The sequence below is a fragment of the Bos grunniens genome, chromosome 27 (assembly GCF_055505025.1).
Source record: "Bos grunniens cultivar Pamir isolate PY7600 chromosome 27, Bosgru_T2T1.0, whole genome shotgun sequence".
Classification (NCBI taxonomy): Eukaryota; Metazoa; Chordata; class Mammalia; order Artiodactyla; family Bovidae; genus Bos; species Bos grunniens.
Window position 1 is genome coordinate 39,180,195 of NC_141191.1, and position 18,195 is coordinate 39,198,389.

The following is an 18,195-nucleotide window of genomic DNA, read 5'->3' on the forward strand; positions in this document are numbered from 1 at the left end:
GAAGCAAAATACCATCAGTAAACCTTGAAATCTCCTGTCTCCCCCTCCCTGACTGCATCTCCCTTCTCTTCGGAAGGATTCGTTAGCTTGATTTATATGTATGCCATCCTAACGCACTTTATAGTGCACACGCACACACACACAAGTAATGTTGGTGTTTTGCATGTTTTTACATTGCACAAAAATATCCAGGGTCACACAGAGTCAGACACAAGCGAAGCATCTTAGCACGCATGCATGTCTCCTGTAGACAGCATATGAAAGTGAAGTGTTAGTCGCTCAGTCGTGTCCGACTCTTTGTGACCCCATGGACTATAGCCCACCAGGCTCCTCTGTTCGTGGAATTCTCCAGTAAGAATACTGGAGTGGGCTGTCATTTCCTTCTCCAGGGGGTATTCCCAATCAAAGGATCGAACACGGGTCTCCTGCATTGCAGGCAGACTCTTTACCATATGAGTCACCAGGTAGATTAGTGTTTTTCCTCAAATTTTGGAAATTTTCAGCCATTTCTCCAAATACTCTTTCTGTTCCTGTCTGTCTCTCTAGTAACGTCTCCAGTGTCATTCCTTAGAAGGTGCAGCCTTGGGCACACAGTCAGGTGGGGTGACAGATTTTAACAGATCTTTAACACTTTCCTTATCTGTTCAATGATCTGCCTTTATTGGTGGCATTCTCAGAAATCAGCTCCAATTGTTGGCGGATTGCTTTGTTTTTGATGATGTTTTTGAATTTTTCTGTGGTTGGATCCAGTTAAACTTGGGCTCCTTTGCAGAGCTGCAGAGAAGGCAATGGCACCCCACTCCAGTACTCTTGCCTGGAAAATCCCATGGACGGAGGAGCCTGGTAGGCTGCAGTCCATGGGGTCGCTGAGGGTCGGTCACGACTGAGCAACTTCCCTTTCACTTTTCACTTTCATGCATTGGAGAAGGAAATGGCAACCCACTCCAGTGTTCTTGCTGGAGAATCCCAGGGATGGGGGAGTCTGGTGGGCTGCCGTCTATGGGGTCGGACAGAGTCGGACATGACTGAAGAGACTTAGCAGCGCAGCAGCAGAGCTGCAGAGGCAGTGCGTGAGGCTAGTCTTTGAGTTTGTTACGATGCCAGGAGGGCTCTTCCTACCTGGCACTTTGCCTGGCTCTCACTGGTACAACTTGGCTCACTGCCCTTTTGGTGCTACCAGCCTCCTAACTGCTAACCAGCAGGTTCTCCGTTCTTGAGAGCACCCTGAGGCTTGGACTCCCCCTACTCCACTCCTCCAAATAAAATAGTTTCCTTTGGGGAAAGCTTCAGAGTGCTCTGTTCTTACAGCCTGCCACATCAGTGGGGGAAAAAACACCTGAATCGCTGTTCTGGAGCTGGCAAGTGGCCCCATGTCCTGCTTCTCTAGGACTGATATGCCTGTGTTAGTAGAGCTCAGTTTGACTTGCGCATCCTGGCATGGAAACTTCGCCCTTCGGAAGGGCATCAGGGTCCTGGGATTCTTGGCCTGCTACACCTGGGGACCTGGGGTGGAGCCTCCATCCTGTAAATGGGAGCTGGGTGGAGGAGGGGAGTCCTGATCTTTTGGCTGTACTTACCTGGAGTTTATTTAGCCTTTGATACACTTGGGGGTCCTAAGAAATACTGGCAGCCTCCCCTCCTGGGAGAGACATACCGTAGGCCACAATTGGGAACAGGTTGCAGAGGAGACACAAATGCCACAGTCTTGACTTTCTTGTGAGATTCAACGTTCCTGAAGGTTGATGTGCTGTACGCCCTTAGGACAACACGCAGACGTTAAATGGTTGTTTTTCTCCACTTATGGGAGGTCAGAGCTCCTTACGGAGTCATTCTAAAAATCATTTCCTACTTACCGTTAATACTGTAGCCTCTCTCACCAAAAATAGTTTAAAAAATCAAAGTTTATTCCTATCCCTTATGACGTTAAAAAAATGAAATTATGATCATCTTAAACTCAAACTGCTATGAATTTGGTAACGAATAAAAATTTTGAAGATTCTGAGAGTTAAAAAAATATATTTTTCAGGAGAAAACTGAGTAAAACAAAGCCACATCCAAGGTAAAAATAATATATCAAGACATGGAATTGAAAGAGAATATTATTACTTCAAGCAAATTATTGTTATTTTAAGGACAAACTTACATTTCTTTCTTTTGCTTGTGTGCAAATCACTGTTTGCTTTGATATTTTTTTCTTTCACATCAAGGACTGTATTGATATTTTAATACACAATCACAGAAAAAATAATGTCCAGAAACATTGGTTACCATATCAAGAGCAATACTCTTCATTCAGTGGTATCAGATTCACATGGTCCCCAATACCAGAAGAGTAATAACCAAACAGGCAAAACTGTTCTTTCTCCTTTAAATGCTATTCATGGTTGGCCTTTTAAGAGTGTGGAACACAACTGCAAGTTTTCCTTCTATAGATCAAGTGGACTTTTATATATTAAGGGTCACGACTGACTTTATAAAAGTCATAGGTTTGGGGGGTGTGTGTGTACACAATTTTTTAAATAACTAAAGATGATCAGAAAATAGGACTTCGATCTTTAAAACAAAAACAACAACAAAATCCATGTCAAGTGGAACTTTCATCTGCCTTCACCATTATGGCTATACCTTCTAAGAAAGGGATTACACAAATTACAGTTAAAAGAGAAAATCTCATGTATTTAGGTTTCCAAGTAAAAAGTTTTGCTAGTTAACTTTAGACACCACTGTTTCTTAACTGCAATGACAGAAATATTTTTAGCACATGTAGCAGGCACACAATAAACATTTATTTTACAAAATTTTAAAACTTCTTTAATTTGGAATTTGATAGTTCAAACTATGCAGCAGTTCAAAGTGAAGTTTATAGTTGTGTTATAAACAAGTATTTTTAAAAGTGGCAACAAATGCTACTCTATTCCAGAAACTCATTTCAGAGAATCTAAACAGCACTGCTTACACATCCACGGTATACAGAGAACAGATGTCCAGTTGTCAGGGATATTTCACAAGGGGATTCTGCAGGGTTTGGAGGTGATGCAAGTGTTCAGTCATTTCTAGCTCCCTTCTAATTCTAAATTCTACAGTTTTCCTAGCAGTTCTAATCAGGAAAAAGTTATTTCTTCTATTATTGCCAGACTATATCATTCATAGATGGAAACTTCAGGATGTTACTATCTGTGCTTAAAATAAACGTCATCTTTCATACTATGATGAAACTCACAGGGGTCTTCTCCCCATTTGTTCCAGACGGAGACCTTGCCCTGTTGTTTCTGACCACGTTTCACTGTGACTGAACAGGACCTATTTTAGCCTGAATGTTCTCTTTCTCTTGGCAATGTCATAAACACTACAACAGACAAAATGAATTTTTAAAACATTTCAACAAACGTTACATTTCAAATTCAGAAATCAGCACCTGTACTTCAAATTCTGTGTTAAACATAGTAAGTGATCTAAATGCAAATAATTGGTACACATGCTGTTGCTCAGTTCTCTCCAATTAGGGATGTCTGTCCCACGAAAAAAAGTAGCTTCAGGTTAATTCATAATGCTAAGATGCTAACTGATTATGACGGTCACTTATACAATTAATGTTGGATTCCTGGTTCTGATGACATGGGGACACACACACACACACACACACACACACACAGATTTCTTTTATGTCCATGACAATTTAGTTTTCACATATATATTGTGTAAAATATTTACCCACATATCCTCCAGGAATTGCTAGAGAGATGAAATGTAAAAACAAACTACTTAAGAGATTTTGTAGCTTCCAAAAACAGTGATGAGACCCATGAATAACTAGAAAAAGTCCTCTGATTCCTCAGAGTTAGTTCTAAGTGTTATCAGATGATAAAATTTCAAGTAGTCATAATTTTCTACTTTTGAATCAAAGCACTGGCAAGACGGCAGTGAACTACACTGAGAATCAGGTCTACAAAAGACACTCCTGGACTGACGACTGCCAATCTTTAATACTGCCTTCAAAGGCCTGTGCAGCACTTTGAAATACAAAATAATTATAGTTGGAGCAGTTATTCTAAATTTAAGCAGGTAATTCCTATGGCAGTGCTTGTTTACTCAGAACTGTTTTCATTTCAAACCTATGTAAAATTTCTCACAAAGTTAGAGCACAACTCACAGTATGAACAGAAACCGCAGCATTTGAGTCTCAATTTTGAGTAAAATAAGCATTATCTATTAGGATGCCTCTGAATACAAATGACTCATTTAGGTAAATAGGATGTGACTTCTCGCTTGTGGTGAAAGTGAAGAAATTTTCTTTTGTGTGACGTCTTGACAATCAATTCGTCAAGAGCAAGATTCCCACCTGATGCAACGAGTCACACTCTACCCACACGACACAGCTGGCAGAGACCTGGGCGCACACACACCCACAGTGGGGACAGGACGCCCCTGACCTCAGAGCAGCGAGAGAAAAGGCGAGCCTGGGGTCAGCCCTAGTGGCCGCTGCTCATCTCACTGGTAACAACGCGCAGTCTGCTTACTGGAGAGTGTCTCCCACTGGAGACACCCTTCTCATTCTATAATGCTGGGTGGGGGTGAGAAAGGAAGGGCCCCACTCTCTAAAAAGCTCCTTCTCTAACATCATTTAACCATTATGATTAAGTATGGAATGACACAACTCACCAAGTTAGCTCTGATAAGGGATTAAGATAAATGAATCTGTCGACTTTACAAATAAGAATGTGTAAATATATATACTCTTGAGACATCATGTCCTATGCTTCTGATTTAAAACGTGACTAAGTTCTTTCAATAAACTGCACTAAATTTTTTTAACTTGAAACTTAAATCATCCTTACTGCACTGTTCTCATTCTCTTTACTTTTTATTTTCATATCATGTCTATAAATACTTGAATTAAAAAACAAAAATCCCCAATCTTGAAACAAACTTACACTGAAGCTCTGAGGTTAGTTTATCACTTTTAAAATATTTTGCTAAAATGTAAAAACCCTGAAATTACAAACAAAAAGTTTACAGTTTTACAGTATATATCTAATTTATTCTTTTAAAAAAATATTCTGAATTGCTTTTGTACAAGTTATCAAGTGTAATCTCTTTTCAAATGACACTCCTCTCTAGGGTAGAAGAGGGTAGGTGGTATTGCCCCATGAAAAACCAATACCAATCTCACGTTTTCACGCTGGGACTTCGACTATCTCGAAGTAGTCATTGGGGAGAATCACGTAGCCCCTCTCGGAGGCGCCGTCCTTCTCCTTCTGGAAGTGCACCACCTCCTTCAGCTTCTCCAGCTGCCGCTCCTGCCGGCGGCACCGCTGCTGCGCGGTCTTGAGCTTCTTCCGGAGCTTCTCCACTTGCTGCTCCAGCTGGTGGATCCTCTTGCGCTGGTGCATGGTGTCCTCCACGGTGTAGTTGTGGTCGCAGAACACGGAGAGGTTGTCGGGGGTCTGGAGAGGAGGCATGAGCAGCCCGATCGCAGCATCGACCTGGGAAATGGGGGGCGTTAAAGGAGGCGGCGGGGGCTGTTCCTGTGGCTCCAGGAGATCTTCCTTCTGGAACAAAGACGCAGAGTGTGTTTGAGCTTCATTATTAAAAGTAACAGATAAAAAGAACAGACTAAATTCCGCACCTGTGCAATGTAAGAATATTAGACTTAGCTCTGCCTCCTTGGCATAGAAACAGTCTAAAATGAAAAGAATAGTTTTAATTTTCCTTTTTTACCTGAAGTAGAAATGGGACGCAAAAAAAGACAAAACGATTAATCGGATCTAATTAAACACTAGCACTGAAAACTGAGGGGGAAAATACTCTGAAAGTTAACTATCGATAAAGAAAAATCAAAACTTATCAACATATAAGCAGGAACATGGGGCTTTCCAGGTGGCGCTAGTGGTAAAGAACCTGCTTGCCTAGGCGGAGACATAAGAGACATGGGTTCGATCCCTGGGTCAGGAAGATCCCCTGGAGAAGGAAATGGCAACCCACTCCAGTACTCAGCTGCAGAATCCCATGGACAGAGGAGCCCGGTGGGCTGCACAAACACACAAGCAGGAATACAGACTGATCCTAAAGTAAGTTAAAAGCCAGGCTGAGTGTGAGAATATTTAACTTTACTAAACACTCTGTATTTTGTAAAGTATTTTGCTGTGAACAGGGGTCATTTACAAGGGATTGGTTCCAGGTAACAGTTATATTCTTTTTTTTTTCTCCCCTCCCCACCCAGGTAACATTTATATTCTTAACACTGCTGTGGCTTTTCCAGGTTTTCTGCGGAACACATTAACTTTACGGAAAGAGGCCCGCCCAGTACTTTGCCCGCCCCTCACCTTGTCGTGCGGCTCGGTGCACAGAAATATCGTGGGGACGGCGTCCTCTTTCAGCAGCTTGTTGTTGCACTCCCGCTTAAAGCAGTCCGGGGTGAAGTGCTCCGAGCAGATGCTGCTGTACTTGGTGGGCTTAAAGTTTTTCCTTCTGACAGCTGCCTCCCATTTCTTACAAAGACTGGGTCGAGTAAGAGGAAACCTAAGAAGATGAAACGATTCCGTTTTCTAGCCTAACTCAGAAACAAAAAGGCACACCCAGGCGTTCCTGCTTAGAAAAGAATTAGCTTACAACCATCGGTGCTCACACGCCACGGGAGTTTGATTAACGCACCTGCTCCCACTAATCCTGTTTTGACAGTTTTTCAGGTGTACCCTTATCACCCTAGTTGTTACAGACGTACTTGTTTGGACACAGACAACAGGATTGTGGTTGCCAAGGGGGAGGGGAGTGGGGAAGAGCAGGACTGAGAGTTTGGGGTTACATATCGAGAAGGGATAAACAACAGGGTCCTACCGTGTAGCACAGCAAATCGTAGTCAAAATCCTGAGATAAACCCAAATGGAAAAGAACATGGGAAAAAAATGCAGACCTATGTATAACTGAATCACTTTGGTGTACGGCAGAAACCAATGAAACGCTGCAAATCAACTATACCTAGATAAAGTAAACTTTTAAAAAACAGACTTGTTTTAAAATCCTGTAACTAAAGTGAGCATCACTAGTGTGAAAAATAAGTCACCCCTCCTAGCATGGTATTCTTTTTTTTAAAGCAGCATTTCTTATAGGAATCTTATTGATCACAAAGCAGTTATAAGAATGTCAGATATATTGATGTATACAATCTAAATAGGTCAGGCTCATTAGGATTTACATTATGCAAAAACATACTTATTAAAAGGCAGCCACGTGGACAGACGCACGCAGCTGGCAGAGCAGATGATAGGAGGGTAGGTTCAAGGGCCCATGTGATGTTTTTCCTTCCTTTGCAGTAAATAACCTTCACAAACAGACACGTCTAATATACAAGGGTAAACCATATAGCTCCACCATCCAGCTATCTGTTTTTAATGCTTAATTTTTTATACTGAAGACACTAAAATTTTGGGTAAAATACACGTTATAGAGTGAATTTGTATTATTATTCTTTTTTTTACCAGTGGTCCTCTGTGTACTGTAAAACAAAACTGCACATTTATAATTATGTACTGAGACAAAGACGCTTTTTGTTTTCTTGAGCATCATCTTGACAAATATGAATCAAATTATAGTCAAATCATAATGATAAGGGAAAAAAGTATTCATTTTAATTTACCTCTTAATCGACTGAAATACATCCATTAGGCCCAGATAAAGAGAGATACGAAGCTTTTAAACTTATTTTGATTTTATTTTTTCAGGTAAAAGATTCAGTGAGTTGGGGGTATTGAAAAAAAGCCAAAAAAGTGTGTTTCGACTCTGTCCCACAGCTTCTCTTCCAAGTAAGATAGGCTCGAGCCTGACTCTGCTGTGGTCGTGGAGCCCTAATCTACCTTCAGGGTAGTCCCTTCTCTTTGCCCAGAACATCTGTTCCCACTACCATGTAGAAGCTGAGAAAGAAAGACTCCTAGAATGTTCTTGCTGGAAGTGCCTCTAGAAGTAGACACAGCAGCAACCACTGGGAAACTCAACATCCAGGGCCTCCTGACCAAGGATTACAATGCCGCTTATTTCTGAGGTCAAGATCCTTCCCGAAACTGTTCTTTTAGATAAGGGATGAGATGCAGATTAGCCCTTCTTTCGGTCAAATCAATTATTTAACCCCGAGCGGAAACTCAGTATTCTGAAACGTGTGAATGTCATCCCTAATCAGTGCCAATGAAGGGTTTTCCTTATGTCTGGATTCCCTCAGCCACATCATTAGAAATGGGGAGGGGGGAGCTGAAAGTCTGTGATCGCGTCACCATCTCCAAACCTATTCCTTCACTTTGGAAGTGCTGGAGGTCCACCCATTAGCTTTCAGAAATTCTAATAAATCAAGAGGCAACGTTAGGAAGTGTTAAGTGTTCTATCTGTTTCTTGGAAGGGGAAAAAACATCAACATTCTCGAGACCTCTCTATACCCTACACACTCTGATTTTTGTTTTCATAGCAAACGTATAAAAATGCACCCACATTGCCTATTAAACATGGAAGGTCCTCACTCCCCCAAAATTTAAGATTTTGCTTTAGTAATTATTTACCTATAAATGTGTGGATGTGTGGATCACAACAAACTGTGGAAAATTTTCAAAGAGATGGGAATACCAGACCACCAGACTTTCCTGCCGCCAGAGAAACCTGTATGCAGGTCAAGAAGCAACAGTTAGAGCTGGACATGGAACAGCTGACTAGTTCAAAACTGGAAAAGGACTTACATTGTCACCCTGCTTATTTGACTTATACACAGAATACATCATGCAAAATGTCAGGCTGGATGAATCACAAGCTGCGATCAAGACTGCCGGGAGCAATATCAACCTCAGATAATGCAGGTAATACCACCCTAATGACAGAAAGTGAAGAGAAACTAAACAGCCTCTTGAGGAAGGTGAAAGAGAAGAGTGAAAAAGCTGATTTAAAACAGCATTCAAAAACTGAGATCATGGCATCTGGTCCCATCATTGCATGGCAAATAGATGGAAAAAAAAAAAAAGGAAATCATGGCAGATTTTATTTTCCTGGGCTCCAAAATCACTGTAGATGGTGACTGCAGCCATGAAATTAAAAGGTGCAAAAAAATAGACGCTTGCTCCCTGGAAGAAAAGCAATGACAAAACCTAGACAGTATATAAAAAAGCAGAGACATCCCTTTGCCGACAAAGGTCCATCTAGTCAAATCTATGGTTTTTCTAACAGTCATGTGTGGATGTGAGAGTTGGACCATAAAGAAGGATGAGCGCTGAAGAATTGATGCTTTTGAACTGTGGTGTTGGAGAAGACTCTTTAGAGTCCCTTGGACTAGGAGGAGATCAAACCGGTCAATCGTAAAGGAAATCAACCCTCAATATTCATTGGACGATGCTGAAGCTGAAGCTCCAATACTTTGGTCACATGATGTGAAGAGCTGACTCACTGGAAAAGATCTTGATACTGGGAAAGACTGCGGGCAATAGGAGAAAGGGGCGACAGCGGATAAGATGGTTGACTGGCATCACCCACTTGAAGGACATCAGTTTGAGAAAACTCCGGAAGGCAGTGAAGGACAGGGAAGCCTGGCGCGCTACGGTCCACGGGGTCGCAAAGAGTGGGACACTACTTAGCAACTTAACAACCACCTACAAACAATCTGTATAATCTACCACCGATTCTCCGTTAGCTATCATCCATTTACAGTAGGAAATTTTTGCAAGACACTTTAAACGTAACAGAACTTGTAAATATTGAATTTGGCCGATTGAAAATGGCATCGTGCGGACATCAGATCATCATTATCATTCGGTTGTGCGGCCCTTTTCAGAGAGGCTTTTTTCTTCTAGCACTCTGGCCGCAGCAGCGTCCGGGAGAAGCAGCCCCGAGGGCGGGGGCGCGCTAACCCTGACCCTGAGGACCCCCCTCACCACGCAAGACGCACTGTCACTGCCCGGGCTACACCGCGCATCTTGGCAGTCCCTAAGGCTTTCTCCGGAGTTCAGCCGTCCTTAACAGTGGGGTCCCAGAAGCTGAGTCCAAGACATGCTCCCTGACACCGCAAGGTGAGTCCTCACCTCACCGATGCCTGACCAGCAGGGTGGGAAAGGCGGGACTCTGCTTCCGCTTCAACTTCCCTTCTAAGAGTTATTACCACCTACCCTCTTCACCGCCCGGGTGTGGCACCCTCACAACCAGCGGGGGCACCATACAGCGCCCGCGAGCTTCGAACCCGCCACCCTGAGAAGCGCGCCAGCCTGAGTGAGGGCGGGCCGCCGCGGGGGCGCGCGCCGAGGACGCGCAACCCGGGCCCGAAGCGGCTCTTGGGGACACGCCCACTGTCCGGCCCCGCCCCTCTCACAGGTATCGCGCGGAAACGCGCCTGGCTCCGCCCCCGAGCGCGGCCTGCGCCCTGGGTCTCGTGCAGGCCCGCGCCCGGCCCCGCCCCTCTCACAGGTCTCGCGTGGAAACGCGCCTGGCTCCGCCCCCCGAGCGCGCCTTTCGTACCGGGTCTTGCGCACGCCCCCGCCCAGCCCCGCCCCTCTTACTGGTCTCGCGCGGAAACGCGCCTGGCTCCGCTCCCCGAGCGCGGCCTTAGCACTGGGTCTCGCGCAGGCCCGCGCCCGGCCCCGCCCCTCTCACAGGTCTCGCGCGGAAACACCCCTGGCTCCGCCCCCCGAGCGCGGCCGCGCGCCCCCCGCGTCCCCACTAGGGCTCAGCCCCGCGAGCTACGCGGGGTCCTTACTTGTGAAAAGAAACGGGTTTATCCTTGTCGTATCGGTTCTTGCAGCCGTAGGCGGAACAGGACTGTACCATCCTTCCGGTCCTCAGTTACCTCACTTCTGCCGCCCCAGCAGGCAGTTGAGGCTGTTACCAGTGTCGCCGCGCTCTGCTTTGACACCCTCGCTTCTTCTGTAGCTTTGGCCAACAACCAGACTGATGAGGGCCTCACTCGGGAGTCACTAATGTGCCCGTTTTGTTGTTTGCATTAGCGGAAAGACCACAGCCATCGCCCGTCTCCCATCTCCAAGATGGCGGAGGCAGCTTCAACCTCACCTCTCGCGAGGAGTTCGTCCTACTGTTTCTGATTAGCCCTGAGGTCAGAGGTAACGTTCCCTGGGACGCAGGCCATTGGCTGAGGCCCGGCATTGCGGAAGTGGGCGGGGCCCCCGAGCTTCCGGAAGGAAGAAGGAACTAGCTGGGAGGAGAGGGGCGGGAGCGCAGGACCAGTCCCGCCCCCTTCGATGCTTCCCGTGCGGCCGAGGTGGAAGAATTAGGTGATTCTGTTGGGTCCGCTGGCCCAACCAGAAGCAGGACAGGTGCAAAGCTGAGGTGGGGTCGGGTAATTGGGTTCTTCTCTTTAAAAGGGGAGCCACAGTTGGAGTGATTTGTAGAACGTGCTGGGCTCCTCTCCATCCCGGTACCTGCCTCTTTAGGTATTCGGAGCTCTGAGGAGCTCGGGGAAGAGATCGCAACAGTAAAAGCGGACACCCGCACACACGCCAGGCTCAGTCTTCCCGGGAGGCCGAGACTAAGGCCTTGGCTGCTGTAATAATTCTAAAGGTCCCCAGGTGCTGTGTTGGGAAAATCCGTTTGAAGGACGTTTTTCCTCCTTGGCTTGCTCCTTTCGTCGGTGTGGATGGCGAACTGTTGTCATGGCTCTCTCTCTGTCTCACTTTTTTTTAATCGGCGAGCAAGGCTGGCACATCTTCATAGAGCAGCTGTTCTAGTAAGGGGTAGACAGACCCAAAAAATGTAAATAAAATCACATTGTGCCAAGATGCCTGAATCTGAATACGTTAGAATGCTGTAAGGCTAAGGGTAGAGGAGAGGGTCACTGCCTAATGTCTGAGAAGGGAACATTTAACCGAAGAATGGGAAAAAGTCTAGTAAGGAAGGATGGTGGGGAGAGCATTTCCGGTACAGGGAATGGGTGTTAACTAAGGAGATCAGGCAGTAGAGTTCTCTCTTTTCTGGGAACCGAATGGAGGCTGTGGGTAGAGCCCAGTGAGCCAGGGGAGAAGGGCATGAAGTGAGGGGAAGGCTTGTAAGTTGTTGGTCTGGATGGTAGCGCAGTGGGAAGCCACAGAGTCATTTTAGGCCTCAGGGAGATGTGATAAACATATTTAAAAGGTCATTGTGACTGTGTATCAGAAAGGGGTAACAGAAAGTGAGCAGACCAATTAAGAGGCAAGGAAGAGAATGGTTCCTTTGGTCTAAGCTGGTGGCAGGGGATAAGTATGTAAGAGGTAGAAACACCAGGGCCTGCTGCTAGTTGGAAAGGAGGAAGAGAAGAATCAAGGTGGAGTAGAAAATGGCAATGCACCCCAGTGTTCCTGCCTAGAAAATTCATAGGCACAGGAGCCTGGTAGATTTCAGTCCATGGGGTGGCAGTCAGACACGGCTGTGCACGCACACACACACGAGCTTCTGGCTTGGGCACGTAAGATGGATGGCAGTGCCTTTTACTGAGATGCCGATGGCCTAAAAAAAAAAAAAGCAGCCAACAGCCGTGTCCCAGCAGAAGAGAGGACTTGGAGGGTTGCGAGTGGTTTTGGAAGCTGGGTCATTGGAGTTGTAGGAGTGAGGAGTATAAGAACTGAAAGAATAAGCAGTTCTCAGGGTCTGAAATGCAGGCTACTAAAGAAGTGTGAAAGATCTCAGCCAGTCCAGCTGGCGCTTTTGAGGTTTGTGATCTGGTCATTTCATTTAATTGAATTTCCCTCCCAAATTCTGTTCTTCCCTCTTCTGTCTTCCAGCTATCCATAATTTGGAAATGAATAAACACTCTTATTATTTGTTGAATATTATCCCAATGTTTCCTTACTTCAAAATGGTAAATTTACTGGTAAAGTGAATTGCATGTAATTTTAAAATATATATTATTGAATTGAACTGAGTGTTGTGTTTTTCTTTGTAAAAACAATCCCCCCAAACTAAATTTTCACTGTGTGGTCTGCAAACCAATTTATTTGCTTAATAGAAAAATAATTTTCACTACCTCTAACCCATCATCAGCTTTTATTACTTTGTCCATTTCTTAACATGTCCTAAGGCCAGGATTAACTGTTCCTTACTTGTCAAGGGATGACTTCGAGGAAGTCTTTCAAAGACTTCATCATACTTTCAAAGATGATTGTCTGCTTTTTAAAAACGTTAATGGAGGTGTGGAGTTGGGTTATTTATTTGACTTTTTTCTTATTTCTTAATAAGTTTAAATTAAAAAATAAAATACACCAAAAAACATAAAAATGTTAATGGAAGCCACCCAAATGTCCATTAATAGTTGAATAAGTTGTGGCACAGTCATAAATGGAGAACTATATGGCAAGCAAAATAAAGCAGCCCCACTACATGGACAGTTCTTACGAACATAATGTTGAAGAAATCAGGCACACGAAAGGAATTACAGGATGGTGGTGACACCTCTGTTGACTGAAGTGATGGTTGAACGGTGTGTTCACATAATGAGGCATCCTCTGACCCTGATGACTTACGTTTGGTGTTTGTTTGACTTCAATAAAATAGCTTATTAAGCAAACAAGGGCCACACAAGATAGGCAAAACTGCCCCCCCCCCTTTTTTTTAAGAGAAAGCTGTTTGTATGGTCATATGATCTCATTTGACCCCTTCAATAAATATCAAAGGTGAATACATGCATAGCTTTATATGACCATCTAAGAGAATAGCGATAAACTGAAGGATACTGTTAATTGATGTTCTTCAAAGTCTTAAGAGGCTAATTCATTTACTAACAGAACATTTTTTTAAGGAACAAAGAAAATTTACCCCTTAAGCTGAAAAGGGTAAGTTTTGTCTCAGTTTTTCTAGAAGGGTACACTGAAGAAAAATAATAGCCACTTGTTTTACTGTTGGAGAAGGCTAAAGCTATTACTGATCTCTAATAGTTGAGGTTTTAGTTTCTATCCAGCTAGGCTACTTTTTCTATAGTTTTTATATTAAAATACCCCCACATTCATTCCCTCTGGGCCTCATTCTTTTCATCTGTAGGGTGAGGTTGTAGGACTAAAGAATTCTTAATTTGGAATCCATGAATGGTCAGCTCTTTGAATCCCCTGAAAATGAACCAAAACTATACCTCTGTGTAGCTGGGGAGCTATCCATAGTTTCTATCTGATTTTCACAGAGAAAACACAAAAAATTCATCAGTGTCTAAGGTCCCTTATAGCTCTGACATTCTAGGATTTGTGAAACAAGATTTTCATGTAGATACAAATTGTAGGTTTTCTCTAAGACTGATTAGCAGAGTGAATGTTTTGATCTGAATTATTAGATATTTTAAAGTAATTTTTAAATTTTGTTTTGAAATTAAAATCTAAACTGTTAGCTATAACTAAAACATCTTTAGTGTTTAGCCCTCTTCAGTGTCACATACTACCTTCCCCTCAGGAGGTGAGAGTCTGGAAGGAAAAGGACAGTGTTCAGACAGGCTCAGTGTTGTGTGACGGTGGTGTACTGCCCTGGTGCCCCGTCTGGACCGGGACGAGACGGGCGTCAGTGGATGGAGGAGATGGTGACTGACAGCATCTCAGATGTGCTTGCAGTCAAGAACTCCACGCTCAGAACAGGCACAGACACCGTGATGGTGGTCTGGTTCTGATGCTGCAACAGAAGCCCAACAACTGTCTGTACCTCTGCGACAGGATCACCTCCTGTCAGCAGCCCCTAAAGCCCACCCGCCTGCTCTGGGGAGACGCTTAGGTCTTAGGGCCTGAACACCTTGAGTGCCCTTTCCTATGCCTCACTCATTTATCAACCATACAATTTCAGTAAGATACACACTCATGGGGTGGGAATCAAGTTACAAGTCTTCACTCTAATTCCAATTTCACCCTTAACTGTCTAGAATTAATATAGATTGCCCAGATTAAATAATATTCCTCAAAAACATTTCTATGTTTAAAAATTTTTAAATATCAAAGCAAAATTGGTGAAAAAGTCATTGCAACCATTATACTGAATGCTATTTCAGGAGTTCTGAAATTAAAGCAAACAGCATCAAAGAAACCAGACAGTAACAGCCACTGTTAAATTTTACATATGTTGCTTTTATTCAAAAGAATAACTGCTTGACAAACTCTTAAATCACCAAGTTTGAAGCAAACTGTCAGTCCTCTGAAACACCTCTGTGAGGTAGGTATCTGCACAGCACAGGGACCACCACAGCCCTGTCCTGTGCTGCTTGCTTTCAGGTGCTGAGAACGGTGGTCGCTGGAACCACTGGTCTGGTGGGCGGCTAGACAACTGTCTCCTCCGTCTCGCGCCCCACAGAGCTGCCCAAGTTATCTGCTCGTGGGGTTGGACCATCTGTTTTTGTGAAAGTTACAGTATTATTGTTTATAAAAATCCAAATTGTTGCTTTGATTTATAAGCTCTAACTCTGAATCACAGAAGTACTACTATGATGTTTAAAATACTGATTGACTCTACCTGCTTTATATACTCAGATCCCTTTACATTTATCATCAGTGATCAATAAAGGTGACATAAGAAACAGGTCTAGAATTCGGAGATGCCGGCATGTCCCCTTTTCACTTTAGGAAGACTTCACACAGTGTCGTATGTTACAAAAGTTGGTACAATACACCTCTACCAGGAAAGCTGTAGAAGGAATTCCAGATATTACAATAAAAGCGTGGTAAGCATGGCACTTGAAGCAGAACACATGCACAGAAAATGAAATCCTTTAAAAAATGACACGGCTGTAGCCCCACACCAAATGTATAGTTGTTAGGAAATGCGTTTCGAGACTAGTAAATGGTGGTGTAACAAACTCCTACTCACTGCTTTCCAAGTCAGTGCAGCTGAAATGTTTCCCTATGAAATGTGCTACCCTGTGAGAATTAGACTGGCAACTGTAGAATCAGGATTCTTGTAGCTGTGATGTGTCATCTTTCTAGACCTTTCCTATTCCTACGTATGTTCCAAACGTCTTCCAAAGGATCCCAGTTTCTCCCCATGTAGGAATCCCCGGCATCTGATACCAGTGCAGTCACTTACTTGCGCCTGGCTTCAGACAAAAAAAAAACCCTTTCATCTACATCAGGAGTTTCATCTGTGAAGAGGAAGGTAATGCCCTGCCTCCTTCACATAACTGTCTTGAGGGTAAAGTGAAAAGTGTGCAGGAAATTGCTTTAAATACAATGTGCTGTACTTAAGAATTTTGTTTTCCTCTCTGACAAGCAGCAGCTTGGTCTTAGGCCCAAATGACAAGATGCTGTTGTGGACATACCACCATTCAGCATCTCATCAGTTGACAGCACCTGGCTCACCTGAAGACTGGGACTGATCTACGTTTCTCCCCGTCTGTCCACGGTGAGGCCCCCTGACGTGTGGGTGGACAGGAAGACCAGCGGGGACTGCAGGGGGACAGCTGGCGCTGCCCAAGCCCGGGGATCAGAGACCACCCTGTAGCCCAGGACATTCACGAGCGGTGCCCGCCGAGGGACTTCAGATGCCATAATACTTGTGGTTTTGATTCTTAGCAAACAGAAAACTGCAGAGGGGAGCTTAGCGACTTATGCTGTGGCCATCCAAACACCGAGATAACTCCCGTAACTCACTGCCTTCTGCACGAGGCCTGATGAATCTGGGCTACATCCTGCCATCTAGGAACAGTATTACAACAGTTTTCTGACAGAAAAATAACCAAATCTGTCAACCTGTTGCTACAGCCCACGTTAATTTCTCTAGTCAGATTTAAATCGTGCTCCTAGTACCCTTCTATAAGCATCCCTAGTGGCTCAGACAGTAAACAATCACCTGCAATTCAAGAGACCCAGGTTGTATCTTTAGGTTGGGAAGATCCTCTGGAGAAGGGAATGGCTACCCACTCCAGTATTCTTGCCTGGAGAATCCCATGGACAGAGGAGCCTGTTGGGCTACAGTCCATGGGGTCGCAAAAACTTGGACACGACCGAGCAACTAACACAAAGCAGGAAAGAGTCCCCTCCTGAGGTCTTTGGTGCTCACAGTCATGAGAACCACTTTCCCGAGGGAGGCACTGAGCTGCCATGTGTCTGCTGTATCACCCAGGTTCCTGAAGAACAAAATTCCCTTTAGAAGTTATTGAAACTTTTAAATGCTACTCCTATAAAAGGACCAAACTCTTACGGAAATGCCGTAACAGAATATCAAGTGTGCTGACTGGAGACAAATGTCTTACAGTTTGTTAATTCCTCTATTGATTAAGTGTTCTGTAAACCAAGATAATGAAATCAAATTAACAAAGTTCAAGTTTCTTCTTTCACTTTTAGCTGATAACAAAGAATTATATTGGAGTGGAAAAGCAGAACTGCTTCAAATGCACAAAAGTTAGCTAGTACTCAAAGAAACACTGACTTTTCCCCAATATCGTACAATATTTTATTGTAACAAAAATATTTTGGTGAGGCTCATAGCAGTATATTATCATGTAGGTACTCACTGAGAAGGATGAATCTGATAAACTTTACATCTGACAATATCCCACTAAATATTCAATTAATCTGAGTAATTTGGGGGGGGGCGCGGAGAAGATACAAGAAAAATAAGCATCCCATTTAATGTAATTCCATATTTTTCCACAGAGTTTATAGACAACACAGACTCAAGATACAGTTGTAAATCATTCTAATTCTAACCTTAATATTAGAATCTGCAACATGTAAAAATTCCAGTCATATATTGCTAGGTATTTGCCAAATGATAATCAAATGTTTGTCATAAAGTGGTTTTAAGCTCATCAGATAATATTCAGATGCTTCATACTGCCATGGTCCTTTTGTCTGATGTTATACATCAGCTCAGACGTTTTAGTAAACTCATGTTTTTTCATCTGTTTAGTCTCTGTGTTATTACTTCTCGATACATAATAGAGATGTAGATGAGCAACAAAAAGATGACAAAGAAATCATCGAGAAAGCCGAGAATTCCAAACAAGGCTTCGGGTACAAAATCTAGAGGTGATATAAGATAGAAAAACGCTCCCATCAAACAAAGTATTATCCTGATACGGAACATCCAGAAAAGGCCCCCGACTGAAAACATCTCTCTGAATGCATGCCTCAGTAAAGTGGGGAGGTCCATAATTCTTTCCATAATCTGGCAGAAGAAGAACAAATATTATGATTTGGTATGCAAGGTGTCAGACTTCAAAATAATACAATTTTCTTAAAATGTGCAGACAGTTATTAACATAAATGAAGGAGTTTCACATAATGATGGAAT

General features: G+C 43.6%; 2 protein-coding genes across 5 annotated transcripts in view; both read right to left on the reverse strand.

Moving 5' to 3' along the window:
* Positions 1–5,016: 5,016 nt before the first annotated feature.
* Positions 5,017–11,008, reverse strand: THAP1 (THAP domain containing 1). The gene is made up of 3 exons (XM_086380516.1): positions 10,712–11,008; positions 6,324–6,519; positions 5,017–5,549 (listed from the first exon to the last, which is right to left on the reverse strand). The coding sequence occupies exons 1-3, from the start codon at positions 10,780–10,782 to the stop codon at positions 5,175–5,177; spliced, it is 642 nt and encodes a 213-aa protein (XP_086236642.1). The 5' UTR covers positions 10,783–11,008; the 3' UTR covers positions 5,017–5,174.
* A 4,006-nt stretch (positions 11,009–15,014) lies between these two features.
* The window catches only part of RNF170 (ring finger protein 170), a 33,455-nt gene continuing 30,274 nt past the window's right edge, over positions 15,015–18,195 (reverse strand). For all 4 annotated transcript variants that reach the window (XM_086380514.1, XM_086380512.1, XM_086380515.1 and 1 more), the window contains one exon: positions 15,015–18,069. In XM_086380514.1, the coding sequence (XP_086236640.1) occupies positions 17,800–18,069 (270 nt within the window). In that variant the 3' untranslated portion in view covers positions 15,015–17,799. The remainder of the gene's footprint in view (positions 18,070–18,195) is intronic.

Excerpts from the sequence above, each read along its gene's own strand:
- THAP1 (XM_086380516.1), bottom strand. The coding sequence starts at position 10,782 with ATGGTACAGTCCTGTTCCGCCTACGGCTGCAAGAACCGATACGACAAG. Across the intron at positions 6,520-10,711 it reads AAACCCGTTTCTTTTCACAA|GTTTCCTCTTACTCGACCCA; the intron begins GTAAGGACCCCG and ends TCATCTTCTTAG. Across the intron at positions 5,550-6,323 it reads GCACCGAGCCGCACGACAAG|AAGGAAGATCTCCTGGAGCC; the intron begins GTGAGGGGCGGG and ends TCTTTGTTCCAG.